The sequence below is a fragment of the Rhinolophus ferrumequinum genome, chromosome 8 (assembly GCF_004115265.2).
Source record: "Rhinolophus ferrumequinum isolate MPI-CBG mRhiFer1 chromosome 8, mRhiFer1_v1.p, whole genome shotgun sequence".
Lineage (NCBI taxonomy): Eukaryota > Metazoa > Chordata > Mammalia > Chiroptera > Rhinolophidae > Rhinolophus > Rhinolophus ferrumequinum.
The window spans coordinates 55,419,402-55,438,635 of record NC_046291.1 but is presented as its reverse complement, the minus strand read 5'-3'; the positions used below and the strand labels follow the sequence as shown (position 1 = coordinate 55,438,635).

The 19,234-nt window shown below is 41.5% G+C and overlaps 1 protein-coding gene across 5 annotated transcripts in view; it reads right to left on the bottom strand.

Moving 5' to 3' along the window:
- The window catches only part of STK39 (serine/threonine kinase 39), a 276,825-nt gene extending 259,467 nt beyond the window's left edge, over nt 1–17,358 (bottom strand). For 2 of the 5 annotated variants that reach the window (XM_033112650.1, XM_033112649.1), the window contains exon 1: nt 16,032–17,353. In XM_033112650.1, the coding sequence (XP_032968541.1) occupies nt 16,032–16,779 (748 nt within the window). In that variant the 5' untranslated portion in view covers nt 16,780–17,353. Of the gene's footprint in view, nt 1–16,031 lie in introns of all 5 variants that reach the window. The other 3 variants (XM_033112648.1, XM_033112651.1, XR_004423705.1) reach the window with 2 other exon arrangements.
- Nucleotides 17,359–19,234: the final 1,876 nt, after the last annotated feature.

Sequence of the window (19,234 nt, the reverse complement as noted above, 5' to 3'; positions counted from 1 at the left end):
CCTACTTGATATGAAAGTATTTATTATATCTTTGTAGTTTAAAAACTTTTTAAATAAAGACTAGTCACGTCAATAGTTATTTTGTTCAAAATACTATGAAATCCTTGAAATTTAAAAGACAAAAAACTCAATATTCAGATCAAATTAAATTGATATTCATTTTTCCCACATGTCCATGAAATCAATAGCCAGTTCTACAAAAAGATATCATATATTTAACCAACCTAGAAAATTCTACCACTGCCAGCTCTAGGTTTGTTGTGAAAGGTCAGTATGAAATCTAGAAGTCATTATTGGGCTCAAATGCACCCAGACAATGAGAAAGTTACTTACTCTTAGCTTTCCTCTTTCCCAGAACTTTCTGTAAAATGTTTTCACTTCCAATCAGCAAAGGACCAAATATCAGAATAAGGTTATCCATATCACCCAGAGGACAAAGGCAAGGTATAACAGATATTTTATTATTATTATTATTTTTTTTTTATTAGTTTCAGGTGTACAAAACAATGTAATAGACGTTTTATCATTTATATCCCTCACACAGTGACAACCCTCCTCCCCCATCCACTATCCCTCTGACATCGCACACAGCCATTACATATCTACTGTCTCTATTCCTAACGCTGTACTCCGCTTCTTGTAACTATATATACATATATATGCATATATATGTATATATATATATGCATATACATATACATGTATATATATGCATATAATGTCCACATATATATGCATATATATACATATATATGTATATACATAGAATTGTAGTTGACATTCATTATTGTTCAGCTTCAGGTTCAGGTGTACAGTGCAGTGATCAGGCATCTACATCTCCCCTGAGGTGGTCTTCTTAATAAAACAAGTGTCCATTGGATACCCTACAAAATCTTTACAACATTATTAATTACATTCCCCAAATTGATTTTCGTATCCCAGTGGCAATCTTGTGGTTACTGATTGTTCTTTCTAATCCCCTAACAGATACTTCTAAGAAATATTAAATGGTAACATATAGGCAGTAAGATTAGATTATATTCTGGGGTTCTGTAAACATTTAAATATAAGAAAAATACATACGCATATTCTGTCCAGTAGTCATAAAGTATGCTTGACTCAGTGTGTACCAAATTCTCAATAAACAAATCACTTTTGCCAAGCAAGTATTAAGACTGGTTTATTTTTCTTACTCAAATTAAATTTAACAGTACTGGGAACGCTAAAAAGTATCAATTTCCAAAATTATCAATTGATTTTTTTTAAAAGTCCTATCACATTTAAACTTACACTCCTAAATCAAAATTCAAAGAATAGCTAGCCATTCTTTGATGAGCCATGCGTGATGAGGTAACTGGTGACTTTTCCCCCTTTTTACTCATGTGTATTTTACAAATTTTTATGATGACCGTCTATTATTACTTGTATAATATTTGGGAAGTTTAAAATAAATAGGTTTGGAGTTGTTTTTTTTTAATAACTCAGAGGTCTAGGTAACATCCCTTTCTCAGTCATTCTTCCTTACATGAGAAAGAGTCATTGGAGAACCACAGAAAGGACACTCCACAATTATAATCCATGTGCAGCTCTGTCTCCCTTTTGGAATAAACATCAAGTCACTTAGCATTTAAATTTGTAAATTTATAAAGATAACGTTCAACCCTCTCCCCACATCTAAAAGCATGTATCTTATGATAACGGCTTTTACCAGAAACTTTGCAATTTAATAAATGGTATACTTGCATATCTCTCGTCCTTTTACTATTTCTACCACTAGTATATGATAAACTAAAGAAAATAGGCAAATTCTCTCAATAACTATTACTACGTTTCTCATTTTATCCTAATAATTTATCCTGGCAATAAATTAAAAAAAAGCTTTTTTTTTAAAAAAAAAAAAAGCTGACTATAAAACTGGCAGTTAAATATTGCTGGAATGACTTCAAAGAAAAGAAAAATGTTCCTCATTGTCTACGCAACAATCTATCCTTAAACTGAGTGATGATGCACAGACAACATTTTATTTTTAGTTCTGTGATAGATCTAGTTCACTGACTTCTAGGTAGCAGGAGAAATAATTACATATGAGCGCAAACAATCTATATTTTTAATGTGGTGTTGAGTTTCAAGAATGTCAGTCTGGAATAAAACACCTCAAGGCCTTTGAAACGGATCAACATTACACACACACACACACACACACACACACACACGAACACACCATTTCACCCTTCAAATGTCACATTAGAATCTACATCTTTAGTGTTTTTTTTTACCTAGTTATACATTTCTGAAGTCAGTTTTCAAGCAAAAACTCACTCTGGTGGATAGTTCACACAGCAGACTAGTTTATGAAACCTGTAATCTGCCGCACTGCAACTGGGCTGAAGGTCACTGGGCATTGAGCTCCCCCACCACAAGCAAAAAACAAAAGTTCAATGAATGACAAACACTGTATATTCATCACTCTCGAGCTAAATAAAGCTGCTGTGGTAGAGTGTTAGCAAAGATGGCTGTAAGAATCCCTCCCATCCCTGTATACACATGTCCGTTGGCCATGTGATTTTACCACTCCTCCCAACAAGTGGGAAAATCAATTGTCCTTGAATCTGAGCTGGCCTTGTGAGGAGCTCTAGACAACTGAATGAGGCAGAGTGGCGCTGTGTGACTACCAAGCCTAGGCCTCAAGAGTCCTTGCAGAAAGGCAAGGGATAAAGTACGGGCGAGCCTCCTTGAGAATGTGGAATCAGTGGCAACAGAGGGCCAGCCAACCGCCAGCACCAACCACAATGCACACAAGTGAGACCACCTTAAAATGGGTCACCCCAGCCGAGCTGGCCAGGGACTGATCCTGGGCCAGACCAGCAAACTGCCCAGCCCAGCCAAGCCCTAACTGCCAACCCACAGAATCGGAGGCAAATACGCATAAAGTTCTCATTATTTTAAGCCACTAAATTTGAGGGTGGTTTGTTACACAGCTATATGTAGCTGATACAGAGACCATCAAAATCTACACTCAGAGAACTCAGGCTTTCAGTTTGTCAGAGGCACTCTTGAAGGCAAAACTTCAAATGAGGTGCCCACCTCAACAAGATGCTGCCACTAAAACTTTCTGGGAAAAATTACACTGTCCCTACCCGCCTTGACCCCTTGCTGAACCCCTGCAAATTTTAAACTTGCATATGCCTATGACTGCTTACTCTCTCTCTTACTCACTCCGCTGAGGGCTGAGGTCTTCTGCTGCCCTGTGTTAGTCTTTGCTTTTCGGGACTCCATCCTGTCTCTGGCTTTACAGATCTGATTGTGGAATCCTACCCCACCCCTCGACATGCTTGCTCTCAGTCCACTGTCAGCTGTTGCTTTTGCCATCCCTTCCTCCAGACAAACAGCTCATTGTCATCTCAAAGCACAGTCCTGGATAATCTCACTATTTCCATGAAGCAGTGATGCAGATTCTATTAAAAACAATAGTAACATGAAGCTCCCTTTAAAACACTAACAGCACTGTTCGGGCTAGAGTCATTCTGCAAAGTTATATAGTTAGCCCAATAAAGTTACAATCACTTAAAACATTTTTGGAAATATCATTAGAGAAAATTAATGTCACATTAGAAAAGCAGTCTCATTTCTTCATAGAATGGCTGATGGAAATGGGTAATTTTTAAAATTTAAAATAAAATACAGCTATTAAATCTAAGTGGACACCATCCCATCATGTCCCCTTGAAGGAAACAATTATTTCTTGTATATACAAGAAATGCTGATATGATCGATTTTAAAGTCAGTCATACCTCATAAAGATCACCTTTCATATTTTTGTCACTCTCTTGCTTCCAAGTAGCTCCAAGAGACAAGGAATATTTAATTTTTAAACAACAACATACAGCTGAAAACAATTCATTCTTAATATGGGAGACTAAATGGACTTAACCAGCACAAGCAAAACAAGTGCCTGACTGTAACTTTTACCTGTCCTAGTGACGACGCGTCAGTTATCCCCCTTTCCTGGCCTAGTGACGGCGCGCCAGTTATCCCCCTTACCTGGCCTAGTGACGGCGCGCCAGTTATCCCCCTTACGTGGCCTAGTGACGATGCGTCAGTTATCCCCCTTACCTGGCCTAGTGACGGCGCGTCAGTTATCCCTAGTTACTGCGCATCAGTTATCCCCCTTACGTATCCTAATAAATGCACGACAGTTATCCCCTTTGTCCTTCAGGATATTTAAGTAAATATATAAGCTACAAAGCCACCTATATTGTCTATTTTTAATAGGTGATAAAGGGCAGGATGTGAAATTATATCCCTTAAAAAGTCTTGCTGCTTCTACGGAAACAGGAAAATGGCTATAGATGAACTAAGAGGGACATTATCTCATAGCCCTTGAAATAAACAACTAAAGAATAATTATTTTAGTAAAGATAAACAATCTAGCCCTGATCTTGCCTTATGCCAAAAATACTCAGTTTGTCCTAATGATCACAATTTCAAACTACACAGAAACACTTTTCCTAGCCCTATTTCAACCACCCAAGTGCCCAGGAAAGGTGCCATATTAAAAATGTTTCCACAACAACACTTGCTAAAGGTCAGGCAATAGATTTAGGATTCCAGAAACTTGAAAGGGCATCTACAAGGAAAAATAAAAAAGGATTACATAGTAAAACATTCTCTTTTACGGCCTCGGTCACTCAGGGGACACTAAACATGAGAAAGTACAGACTGTTCCTGAATTGCCCCAAATTAAACCCAGTTAATCTCCCTACACTGATTTTTTTCACCCCTCAGTCATTAATTCCCTTTCCTAACAAAAAAGGTACCCTATACAAACAGTGGTTATTGAGTTTGAATTTCTATTAAGGTACTGACTTAATACTGGATGTTTTATTTACTTTGTGATATATAACTTGGGCTAAACCATTAATCTTTTAATTATTCAAATACCAAAATTCTTTAAACTCAAAGGGAAAGAAGTGACCATGATTCAAACACACAATTTAAGTGACTAAAATTGATATAGGTATTATTTTTCGTAAGTAGAGTTAATTTCACAACTTCTTTGAAATTTCTTCAAAACAAAAACCTTTCAGTCAGTTCCTTCTTCATAACATAAAAGATAAACTGAAGTGACTCTGTCTACCACATCCAACCCTAAGACTCTGTTACATCTTAAAAAATGTAACATTTTGATACTTCTGAAAATATCAGATTTCATTTGGAAGGATGCTCTGTGTTTACAGTAATCACAAGAACATCCCAGAATGAGTTAAGTGGGTAAGATAAAAACTCATGCTTCAAAACTATCTCCCCATGGGGGCAGCGGATGGCTCAGTTGGTTAGAGCATGAGCTCTCAACAACAAGGTTGCCGGTTCAATTCCCACATGGATGGTGGGCTGCGCCCCCCCTGCAACTAAAGATTGAAAACCCCGACTGGACTTGGAGCTGAGCTGCGCCCTCCACAACGACTTGGAGCTGATGGGCCCTGGAAAAACACACTGTTCCCCAATATTCCCCAATAATTAAAAAAAAAATCTCCCTATGTCAACAGGGCTATCTGTTTCACCACACATAAAAAATAATAATAATAACTGTTCTTCTGAAAATATTTATCAATAAGCTTTCAAATGGAGCACAGAGTAAAAATGAAAGAATGTGTTTTAATCAGTTAGCACTGCCTGTGTATTTCTAAATCAGTAGCAAGGCCATAACATATTATCAGGAGGTGGCCTCATGCCATTTATAGCCATCATAATAACATTTCGTCAGGTTTTTTTTACATTTCTGAGAAATTACTAACCAACACTGTCTAATAAAACTTCGTGTGGTGATTGCAATAGTCTGTATCTGCCCTATCCAACAAAGTACCTAATTGGATAATGTGGATTATAGACTTAAAAATAAATATATAAAATACAGTTCCTCAGGTACATTAGCAACAATTGGCTACTGAGCACTTGAAATGTGGCTAGTGCAACTGAGGAACTGTATTTTATTTAATTTTTTAAGAATTTATTTTTTAAAAGCAGTTTTAGGTTCATAGCAAAATTAAAAACACAGAGATTTCCCATATACCTGCTGCCCCCACACATGCTCCCCCATTATCAACATCCCCCCGCCCCCCCCACACACAGAGAGATGCTTATGTCACAACTGACGGACCTACACTGACACATCAGCATCACCCAGAGTCCATAGTTTACGTTAGGGTTCACTCTCGGCGGCGTACATTCTGTGGGTTTGGACAAATGTACAGTGATGTGTATCCATCCTTATAACATCATACAGGGTAGTTTCACCACCCTGAACATCTGTGCTCTGCCTATTCATCCCTCTCCCCCTCAATAATTTATTTCATTTTAATTAAATTTAAATAGTCACATGTGGCTAGTGGCTACCACACTGGACTGCTCAGAGCTAGACACTCTGACAGGAATGTATTGCTGCTCTGTTGTCAAGTTCTCAGCCGGGCAGAAGAGACCTGGCTCTAGAGCAGGGGCTTTGCTCCAGTAATGACCAGCCGTGAAGTACATCTACTTCGTATGCTTTCTTCACCCTCAACCTGCTGCTCCTCAACCCTTCACTTTCCAACACACACACACACACACACACACACACACACACACACACACACCCCTCTTCCTCACTGCACTGGCAGGCTATAACCAAAGATTAAAAATACAGTCTATTGTACCAGACCAGGCAAAAGATGACAGTTGAAATGAAGCTTTTTTTCACCTGACTTATGTGCTAAATAAATATACCCTGATGAAGGGGGGAAAAAAAAAAAAATATATATATATATATATATATATATATACACACACACACACCTATCTATCATGGGGGGAGAGAGGGAGAGATCATTTTAACACCTCTATAGAAATAAACAAAACTTAAAAAAATTAAAAAATAAAACTTTTACTATGATAGCTACATGGGAAATATATGCCTAGATATATTTACTTTATTAAAATGGTAGTTATAAAATTAATCGAGTCGATACTTTTTTTAACTTCTTCACTCCCACCAATGAGGAATCAATGTGACGGAAGCAGATGAAAATAATGAACTGAGTAGGAATCATGGGCCTGAGATTCTAAGGACTTTTGGACCACAGGCAAATTTCTTCATCTTAGACTGTTAGAGTCTTCAGTTGGAAAACAAAGGAGCAGGAATGGATTTTCTCTTCAGTCTCTTCCAAAATTTAAAATTAAATTTCATTATCCCCCTATGCTATTAGGCCATCCCTCACTTGGGAACTGACTTATAAAAGCCAGCACTGATCTATCATTCCTTCCCTGAGCACTCTCTTCCCCTGCTTTCTTGAGTCACCCTATAATTAAGCAAAGGGGATGGTGACCTTGCCAGTTAGGAAAGATGGATGGAAGGAAGGAAGGAAGGAAGGACCAGTTAATTCATATTAAAATGTAAGCAACACAAGACAGGCAAATAAGCACTAATCCAGCAAATATAATCCTTTTTTGCAATCCCTAAACTAAACAAGGCAAGAACCAAAGCAATTGGAATGCCCCTTGTTACAAACCCTGGCACAAACTGATGCTACCAGTTCAAAACAAGATCACAAATTCTTCTAAGACCTAAACCATCAATAAAGTTTCTGAGAAGTATCAGAATTGTCAGAGGTCACTGGCTTCCAAAATACTCCCCAAATGAAGATCTATAATTCATATGACAGAAAGCCATCAATCTCTACTTACCACACCAGTTCTTCCGATAAATAGCTCTAGTAGTGACCAAAGCTTGGGAAACCTAAACCTCATAAATGTCACCAAAACATGTATTTTTACCTAAGGGAAGAACTGAATGAGCTAGGCCTCTGAGAGTTATACTAAAAGCCGCTTACTGAGAAGTTTGAAAATAAAACTATTTTAAGGTGTTTTAATTTCTATCTTAAAATGATGTTTTCCCATATATCAAAATATACAATCAGCTTAAAGGGTTAACTAATCTAATTCCTCAATACCCAAGAAGTTTCTTAAAGCTAAGCCAGAGTTTATTCTCAAATAACTGTTTTGGCAAGTGAAAAGAAACTTGAAATACATCAGCATTTACTCACATCAGATTCCAAAGTGTTTATCTAAATCAATTCTAGAACTAAAGCACTGCCAATCCATTCTCTAAAGGACTGCTATTTCTCCTCTGCTTTCCAGTTAAGCCAAATCTAAAATGCTGTTTTAATTAATATATTGAATTCTTCTTTAGTAGCAGAAACTTGACCAATGAATAGCAGATTTGGAAAAAGAAACACTTGAAACACTTGAATCACTTCAACCATCTTGGAGCTGTCTTGGTATAATTTAAACAAAGCTGTGGGGCAGGGGGCAGGTAAAATCTCATGTGCTTACATGGAGAATTCTATTTAAATAGAAAAAAAAAGTTTCAAAAATACTATACACCATACAGGAATTATAACAGCTAGCAGATTGGTTTTGACTTAAAAAGAAAGACCCAGTTCTATGCTTTTAGCAGGTACCACACCAATCCTATCATCCTTGGTCCCTTGTCATTGATAAAAGTACTACTCCTGCCATCATATGGTAACAATCTTTGAAACCACCTGTCCTGATATTCTGCCCCTGTGTTTCACCTGTATCCCTGATCTCCTCTAGCAGTCCCCATTTCTACACAGCAAAAAGCCCACAGAACTCTCCAAGGTTGGGCTATATATAAACACACATAAGAGAGAGATCATGAGTATAGTCAAGAAAGGAGAGCAGTGTTGGGGCTTTCCCATCCTGCTCTATGATGCCCACATAAAAGGACGCCACACCTGCAGCAGGGAACCTGGGTCCTTGAAACCAAAGAAGCCACCTCGCAGTCCGATGACCTCAGGAAAGCCAGGCCTCTGCCTGCTTGCCTACCTGCACAACACAGGCAGGTGGAAGCATGCAAAGTGCTTACTCTTGATTTGGGAGGATTAATGAACTAATTTCTACAGAGCCCTTTAAGCTGATTGGCCCAAACACAACTAAATAAGCACCATCATTAACCACAGGCAAGATCAAATATTCAGGATCCAGGGAGGCAAATTTTTACAAGTCAGGCAATGCTCCTCTTCCACAAGGAGGGAGGGAGAATGTGTCCCCAGAATTCAGACTTTCATCCAGAAAACATTAATCAAATCCTTAATATGGGGTATGGAGTATAGAGGCCAAAATTGCTGCTCTCGAGGAATTAACATCTAGCAACAGGATGCGCAAGGAGACAAACAATTTTCACATAGTGTGAGGACTGTTGAGTGAAACACCCACCAGAGCAGGAGACCAAAAGGAAGGAGGCTCAGGGGCAAGTTTTTCTGTGAAGAGAGATCATTTACTCTGAGTCTTAAAAGAGCCAGATTAGGGTGTGCTCAATTTATGAACGTGCATCAAGCTATACATTTATGACGTGGACACTTTTCCACATGCATACTAGACTTCAATAAAGGTGAGACTTAAGGAAGGCAGAGGTCTCTGTTAAATAGGTAAATACCGTAGGGAAGAAGGGTGGCAGAATGGTTTTCAAAGCAGGGGGAAAACTCACCCAGCAGAGGTTACAAAACCATGAAGCATTTCAGCAAATGCAAAAGGTTCCCACCAGATGGGAGCCTGTACTAAGAATGGAAATGACAAGGTCTGGCTGGAAAGGGAGGCAAAAGCTAATTCCCAAAAGGTCTTCAACACTGTGCTTAGAGGTAATCTTGATGATGAGAGAGAGCCACTAAAGGTTGTTTAAGCCTGGGGGTAATAAAAATGTGGGTACAGCAGCATGACTTTGGTAGCAATGCATACAGAGCTGGAAGCGAGAATGGAGACAAGGAACCTGGTGACCAAGATGAGAACTGATAAAGGGCCCTAAATAAACTGGTGATAGCCAAGAGTGAGAGACGAATCAAAGAAGACATCAAGTATGCAAAATGCTTAAGACTGATGAACAATTCCATATGGGAGATGGAGGAAAATGGGAAAGTGCAGGATGACCAGCACGTTTCTGTTTTATACTCGAGGGAGTCTTAAGGAAGACGGAGAATGTTGAAGGAGTAGAATTAGAATTGAAGCAAAAGTGGAGAGACCATGAGTTTAATTTTGAGTATGAAGTTCTGTGGAATATCTAAACACATGCAAAAGGAAGCCCACACACCAATCCAAAGATCAAGCAGAACCTCAGCATTTTAGGTGGTGGTTGAAGCCTCTGATATAGAGAAGTGGAACCTGGAGCAGGGGCAGGCAGGAAAGGAGGAGAATTGACAGACGGTGCCAAATCCTGCAGACAGAGGAAGACAGAGAGAAGGACTGCAGTGTCCACTGGCTCTGGTCACAGACGGGTCACAGTGATTATGGAGATTGCAAATTTGGTTTCTTAGCAAAAGGGCAGAAGCCAGATTGCAGTGGGCTGAAAAGTGAATGGGAGGCTCTTTCAAACAGCCGAGCTGTGAAAGGAAGGAAAGAGATAAGGTAGTAGCCTGAGGAGGAAGGAGTAGTAAGAGTGTCTTGTTTTGTTCTTTTTTGTTGTTCAAGATAAGAGAGAGACTTGAGAATATTTATAAGCTGAGGGAAAAGCAGAGAGGGAAGGAAGAAGATAGGGGAGCAATAGTGATGACTTTATCTGAAAACAAATGCCCCTGTCCTCTCACTCATTGGGACAGTGAATATTTCTTTTAGTCAGCAGCATTTCCTGCCAGCATGGCAGCCTCCACAGGGCAAATTCAGAGGTGGAAGAAAAGTGCAGTCTTAGCAGGTTGTTCCCAGAGCCCTTTCATAATGGGCTGTTCCTCCCAGCAACCTTCCCGCAGGATGCTCTCACCACTTGTCAGAGGGCCATTTGGCACCTAAACCCCTGAGCTGTCCAAATCACCAGGAGCTCCCCAGGCCTCTCCAGCTTCCTCCTTGCAGTAGAGGTACACAGGTACAAGGGGAAGCCAGCCCCACACCCCCTGCAAGCCACCTTCTAGCCACCCACAGGAAAGAGACTAGCTGGCAACCTCTCCCTCCTGCTTCCTCCCGGGTAGATACCAGAGAAAACTCTTCAAGCCACTTCAAAATCTTGCCAGAGACGGACTGTGTTCTCTCCTGATAACCTGAATCTGATTAGCAAATGAGGTTTAGAGTAGTTATGGCTAAAACTAACTGAGAGTATGCCCTGTGCCAGGCACTATTCTAAGTGCTTTACATTCTCTCAACCCTCACCACCTTATTTTTACCATCTCAGTGTTACACATGAGGAAACCGAATGCAGACACATCTAAGTAATTTGCTCAAGGTCGCAAGGCCTGTGATTGCCACTGCCAAGATGTGAAATAGACCAGGCTGTCTGACTCCAAAGCCCGCAATGTTTTAATTTATTCTCAAACACCATCAAAATGTAGTCTACAGCAGACTACAAGAGTCAGGGAAAATTTCATGTTATCGGTCACAAATCAAATGCATAAATAAAGCAAGTATCGTAGCAATTCTACCGTTTTTTTCCTAGAGATTTTTCCCACGTGGTAGTTTGAACAGCATATTTGAAAGAGCATTTCTGTTGTGAATGTAATTAATGCCACTGAATTGTACACTTAGGAAGTGGTTAAAATAGTAAATCTTATGTATGTTTATATATTTTACCACAATAATTTTAAAAATACAAAAAGAACATTTCTATATACATTTTTCTCTTTAACCAAAAAACAAAGTAAAGTTAAATGATAGGAATCAAAAGCTCTGTCTTAGGCCAAGCATCTATGGCCTCTTATAGTTAAAAAAACAAAAACAAATTAACAAACTGACAGCAATAGGAAAGCAAACCTAGTTTAAAGGTCTGGGAGACCAGAATACACACTCAGTGCGCTGGCTCTCTGCGGTCCTACAAAAACAACCAGGACCTAGTGTAGCTCCCATTGTCCTCAAGGTCCCTCTAGAACATTTATAAAACCATTTCTAATCCCTAAACCACAGAACTCTACAGAAACTCTGAGAGCACAGAGCAAAGCAGGAGTGCTCTGAACTACTGCAAATCTCATTTTGAGAAAGGCTGTTGCTCCTTGAAGACCTACCTGGCCACACACCTACTACCTGGGCCTGGGGAAAATACACCTGAATTGTTAGTTTAGTTTTCTCCAGAGGAGAGAAGTACTCGGAGTACTCAGAGGATCCCTTGGTCAAACTATGCCTAGGAGTCTAGGAATCAAATTATTTTTGCCTGCTTAGGACTGCAAAGTAGGTAGGTATTACTTTTAGATAATTCTAAATGACCCCCCAGGACCAAAATGAAACAACGCTAGGAAATCAAGTGCAAAACTACAGGAAGAAAGGCTCATCCTGCAAAAAATCTAAGAAACTCAAAATACAATGAGGCATAACTCTCTAGTGTTTCTCTAAGGAAAATCAGCAACGATGACAGCCCTTGCTAGGCTTACCTGATTCAAATACAGAAACTGATCTGCAATGACTACCACTCTGACAGAAGAGTTCCTTGATGTTGTTCAATTCTTTTACAGATGCCCAAGTCAACACTGATGTGATTCACCTTTTAGTCTTTGTGTGGGGAATCAAGGTGACACTATTAATATCGCCAACAAACAATTTCTCAGTGCGCATTACCTTTGGGTGTTTCTTATATTTACTTCTAAAGAAGGAATTTGAGGGTGAGATGTGGGGGAAAGGTGGAGAGAAGTGAGGAACAAAGACTAATGAGCCTGAAGAGTCTAAACTGGCAAGAAAGCCTCCAAAGAACAGTTACTCGTATAGGAGATAGAAATATTTGGAATCTATGAAGACAAGACTACTGATGGCTAAAAGAAATAATTTAATAATTTCACAGCATAGCTAACCCCTGAGTATAAAGCTCCCTCCAACAGACTTTACATCATTTCCAGGTAATGCATAACTTTCGGAACCAGATTACCCCTAAAAGCATTACAAATTCTCCATTGATCTTTTACAACACAAGAACAAGAACAATATAACAAAGAGAAAACTTTATTTTTAGACTTGTAAAATCCTGTTTATTTTTCTAAAGCAGAATTCAAACAACTGAACCTGCTTTGTTTGGATTTTAGTAAACCTATTCTCTCCTAATCTTGAGGCCCCAACCTCTGCCCAGAAGGAAATGAAGAAAAAGTGCTCCGTGCCACGCTGGAAAGTTAGAACACCCTGGCCTCCTTCTGCTCAGACACATCCGAGCCTCCTGCTGGTCACGGTTCACACTGCTGGAGCCCTGTCAGATGACACCTGCCTTATGGTGGGGAGACGCAAAGGCTGTCCACCCACATTCATGTCCAAACTGGTTCAGTGTTAGAACTAACTACTAACTTCTGCGTGTAATGTTGAAGCAAAAGTGCGTTTAACCACAGTTCACTCTTAATTGCTCAACTAGCATTAAACACTAAGTGGAAATGGGTTTATAATTCCCTATAAACATTAAGCCCTTACGAAATCCTATTCCAACAATTTGATTTTTCAATAACATGGCCACTACACAGGCCATCTCTATTCGTTGGGAAAATATGATAAATTTAAAATGTAGAAAAGCTCTTCCCACAATGTGAACATGCAAAAAATGGGATACAAATAATGAGCAAGTATTTATTTCTGTTCTCAAATTCCTCAGGTAAATTTGTTTTTCAGCTATTATTAAACTGATCAATCATAATTAACAATGCTGTTACTGCAAGCAGAAAGAACCTCTGCAATTAATACCATCGCTTAAATTAAACTAAGATTTTACTCATTAGTTCACAAAACTGGTCAACTCAAAATCTTATGTTTTTAAAATGGCAAAGTTTGCATATTAACCCTAATAATTAACAAAGATATAAATTGATTATAAATAAATTCTGGTCCCCACCCTGTGGAAAACTATATGGCAGATACCATCATTCAACTTTTATGGCCATTCCTATGTGCTGGAGACAGAGTGATAAATAAGACCCCGGAAGAGTTAGGGTGAGCAGCAATGGAAATAATTAAGCACCGTACAACCTCTTACTCAGACTTCAAAATCCAGCTCAACTACAGTCTTCTGTGTAGTAATATCCTGCTTCCTTCTTTCTCCTAAGAGTCACTCCCTCCTTTGCCTCTCCCAATGCTCACTGATCACATCCTATAGATTTATATACATAAACTCCTGAAGTCCATGAGGGCAGGTACCATTTTTATTAACTTCTATACTGCAAGCACCTAGCACAATGCTTGGGATATAGTAGGCCCGCAGATTTTGTAGAGCAAATAAAAACTATGGGGTTACATGCTCTGAGGTATATAAAAAGAGAAGCCACAGTACTTTGCCTCGGGAGAAGCAGGTTAATCAAGAACATGCACTCTGGCTGGCCTTGGAAGTTGAGTGAGATTCACTACAATGATGGGTACTCAGAGAAGAGACTGTGGCAAAGGCAGCAAAGAATGGAAGACCAGATGTGTCCTAGGAGAGCTGACTATTCCGGGTACAATTATACCGTAAGCAGAATATGGGAGGAAGCAAATGGGTTGAAGGCAGGCAGTAAAACTGCAAAGATGAAGGGGCTTATATGCCAGGTTCAAGGGGTTTTCATTGAATACTCTAGGCTTCCAGACACCCTTGAAGTTATTTAATCCAGGCAATGACACCGAGACTCATTCCCCGAGAATCTTTGGCCACAAGTTATGAAAAGTCTGGTTTTTCAAAGAATTTTACCTACAGATGCTATTTTAGGGTATTTGAAGCTTTTATATCCCAGGTTACAGTTCTGCTGATCATTTTTTCATATGTTTTATTTATTTATGTATGTATGCATCTATCTACTTATCTATTTGAGTCTGCACTATGTTTCACTCACACTGTAACAACTGATAAAGGATCATTTAAACACCTAATAAAATTCTTGTTTTAATTTTTTTAAAGGAGAGGTGGAGGATTTTTTTAATGAAAAGCAAAAAAAAAATATTTAAGATAAATACCCTGAATTCCTTTTTCATCACCATACTTAAATATTAAGCTATGGGAAGGCAGCATCCCATCCCAGTGCCAGTAAGATTAGAAGCCCAGGGCCCACTTTACGTGGAGGCTTCCCTAACTGGGCTTAACAGGCCTCTCAAACGGGATGATCCAATGGGGAAGGTTCTAAGGGACGGGTCAACACAAATCTCCTGGCCCTTCACGGGCTTGGCCCAAGGAAAAGTAACTCAGGCTTCTTGCTGTTCCACTTTGCCAGGTTTTTAGAAATGTAACATAAGGTGATATTGGTGAGCCGACTAGAAAGGCAGGGAGCCGATCACCGACAGCCTCGTGTTTCACTCTTGCTGTTCGGCCCTGGACCAGCGGAAAGCATCGGCCCGGTGCAGGGCAGAAGGCCAGGAAGCCTGCTTTCCCCAGGCGGCAGGCTGGGCAGCAGGCGGCGCGCCCGGGCACTGAAGAGAAGCGGGTACCCGTGCGGCGCGGAGAGCCCGGCTGCACCGCGGGCGTGGAGGAGCGGCTGTCAAGGAGGGAGCCCAGCATCCTCCCGGCCTCGAGTAAGACGCTGGGCCTCCGCGACTTCTACGTTGCCCCGTTACCCACCGCGAGAGGCTGCAGACAAGGGGCAGAGGCTCGGAGATGGAGGGCAGAGACGCTGCTGCGCCCGTAGGGTGCCCCAGGGCGCGGCGCGAGGGCGCTGGAAATGCAGGGCGGCGCCCCCGCAACCCCACCCCTCCCGCGGCTGTCTGCCCGCGTGGCCACTGGCCACGGGCTGCGGCCCCAGCGCGCGGGTGAAGGGAGATGCGGCGGCGTTGCCGGGCCCCCTACACCGCCGGCCCGGCGATCTGGAAGATAAAAGTTTGCAGCATGCGGCTCGTCTGCAGTGCGAGTCACATCCGCCGCGCCGCCTCCTGCAGCACTAGTGCTCACAGACGAACAAATAAATTGAAAAAAAAAAAAAAAAAAAAACTGTTGAAGCCGGTAGGCCCCGAAGCCGGCCGCTCTGCCTCCAGGGCGTGCATGCAGGCAAGCCCAGCATCCCGCGCCCTCTCCCGCCCCCGGCCGCGCCTCCCGCCGGGCCTCGGCAGCCAGCCTGGACCGGCCCCACCGCGCCCACCGCACTGACCGATAACCTCCTGCAGCTCGTACGCGTCCCTGCAGATGGGCCAGCCGACGGCCTGCGCCGCCGGGGCCGGAGCCGGGGCTGCGGGCGCCGCCGGGGCCGGCGCTGCTGTCGCGGCTGCCGGGGCCGCGGCCACCGCCGCAGCTGTCACCGGGGCCGCCTGCTGGGGCTGCTGGACGTGCACGGGCGAGCCGCTCGGCTCCGCCATGATGCTGCCGGAGGAGAGCAGGAGGACGCGCCGGCCCGCGGACGACCTTCCACTTGAAACTTCCCTTCCCTCGCCGCGGACACCTCTCGGCCGGCGCACGCCCTCCCCACCCGCCGCCGCCGCCGCCGCCGCCGGAGCCAGCCACGAGGGGAGGGAGCTAGAGAGGCCGAGCGGGGCGGAGGGAGGAGGCAGAGCCGGCGGAGGCGGGGAGGGGAGGAGGCGGCGGCCGCCGCTCTCGCCGCGCGCCCCGAGCCTCGCGCGCGCTGTTCTCTGCCTCGGCGAGGGGAACCGCCGCCCCACCGCCCCCACCCCCCTGCTCGCGGCCGGGGAAGTTTCCACCCAAGGGGACCAAGGCCGGTTTGTGTTTGCTTTCGGGGCCCGCGTCCCCCGATCCCTGGACTTCCTGCTTTCCCTGCGCATTGGCCCCAGACAGTCCGCCCCTCCAGAAGATGCCGCCTGGGGACCCCGAGGGCGGAGTCGTTGAACTGCCGCCAGGTTCTCAGATTCAGCAGTCTCCCCAACTAAAGAGAACTTGAAGTTCATTTACAAGTTAGCGAGTGAGACACCTACACGCCGGCCGTTTGTAGGACGCCAGTTAAAAAATAACCCAAGTTGTAACTTTCCGACGCTTTACCTGCCAACATCCGTTCCCCACCTTGCCTAATCTAATCGCCGCCCTTCTATTTTTTCTTAATGAAACATGATTCCTTAGGTCCCTGGCTGTTTCACAGACTTTATTCGTTTGTTCCAAGCCGCTTGGGTCCCAGAGAGGTGATGTAAGGGCCTGTGAAGTTAGAACAAGAAATGTAAGAAAGATTTCCACACTTTATTTGAAGTTCTATACCCTTAGTTGCATGCCACATTAACCCGTTAGGTCAACAGATAGCAGGCGTTTCTTTTACAGAGCATACTGGGTGTCACAATGTACTTCGGCATAAATAAACTGCATTGAAAACTTAATGAATTGCTGCTTTTTCAACACTCCCCAAATTACCTCATCTTTAAAACTGCTATGGCATAACCATAGGTCTCCCTAATTATAGGTGTATTTAACACTGAATGTTCTCTGTCTTCCCTTGTTTGAGATGACCAAAATTACACCATTCTTGTCTTAAGCTGAAGCCGTGAAGTGAACCAAGGCTCCTATTGGTCATTTAGCCAAAATTATCTTGTGTAGTTTTCATAGTGACAACTAAGAATAATGAACATTAAAAAACAAACAAACAAAAACTCTAAGATTGTAATACTTGGTCTCCTGCATTTATACACAAAAGTCAACCTTATTTTTTTTTAAAGATAATTCAGAGGAAACCCAGAAATTTGTTAGGAGAAATGACATATGTCTAATCAAAACATTAAACTGAAAATGAATGTGCTTAATCTCTTATCAAACAGTTGTCATAAAGCAGCTACGTTGCCCTGGTCTATGAGCTGAATTAAGAAAGTGTACATTCTTTTATGCGTGGGTGTTCAAAAACTATTGATTTTAATGTCTGTCAAGAAGCAGACAACTTCATGAACCAATAAATTCTAGGCCTCTGATGTTTTAAGTGGGCAGGAATACAGAACAGGGGTGCTTTCTATACATGCTTACCTCTTCAAGTGCTACTCCCCACCCCCAAAGAACTTGTAAGGATTATTTTTAAGGGAAAAGAAAAGTGATTACATGGATAGGACTCCCATTTTGTCACATGAATTTATATTTTGATTTTCAACTATAAAGTGGGACTGTGGAGGCCGGGAAAGTTCTTGGAACTTAATAGGAAAACATGATTCCGTCAAGACCAATAGCAGATTTGAATCAAACACAGATCACTTAGTTTTCCACAAAGAACAACTGTTCTATAGTCACATACCAATATCTACCCAACAGAGCACTTTCCCAATGGCTACCAGAAGGATGACTTTCAAGCACTGATGACTCAGTGCAGACCCATCATTAGTACCAGGAAATCAGTTTAAAGAATGTCTACTCTCAAGGGCCTTTGGCATCATTTTTATATATAAAGAATATAACATGAATTATATTTAAAAATTATGTAAAAGTATTAGATTATAATTTTAAGTTAATGTTTCCATAAACAATTGAGTAAAGTGGTATTTAAAACATGGAAATATATGTATTTAAATAGTATTCAATCGATATACAGTTTTCCCTGAAAACCCATTACTAAATTTAAACTGAAGGATGGCAGGGGAGGAAAACTTTAAAATACAAACAAGGTTTATTTCAATGCATAAAGAATACATTCAGTCAGACTTTAAAACATAGAAAAAAATAAGAGTCTAAATTTTGTTAAGTGTTTACAACTGCCTCATTATATGTTAGGGTTCCTCAACTTCAACACTGTTGATATTTTGTGCCAGATAATTCTGTGTTGTAGAGGTCTGTTCCCCTGGCCTTTACTTGCTAGATGCCAGTAGCACACCCGTTCTCAGTCATGACTACTAAAAATGTCTCCAGACATTGCCAAATGTCTTCTGAAGAGCAAACTACTGCTTCAGGTAAACTGAATATTAAAAAATTGGAATTTTATAAACAGATTATTACAATTATTTGCTTTACAAAGAGCTGAAATAGTGTTCATTTATTTATACATAAATCCTGAAGGGGTCAGATTGTGCTGCTCCGAAATTTGCCACTTTAGCATAAGGATTATTTTGAGCTGAAGGTAATTAAGAAACAACAGACACAGGATAAGGTCTCTACCCTCCCCCTATTGCCTAAAAGCAGGGCATAAATTTCACTTTTCTAAATGGAATTTCCATTTATAAAGGAAATTTCCATTTCTAAAGGTGCCCCCCTTTCACAATCCAGAAAGAGGAGAATGACTCTTATCACCACAGAAGGCACTGAGATGAGTCTGCATAAACAGCCCTTACCTACCCTTAGCTTCCCCCATACAATTTCCTAGTTACCTTCCCACAATTTACCCTGCCTAGGAGCCCAAACCCCCTTTTCCTGTGTCTAGTCACTTCTCCACAATTTATCACCCTT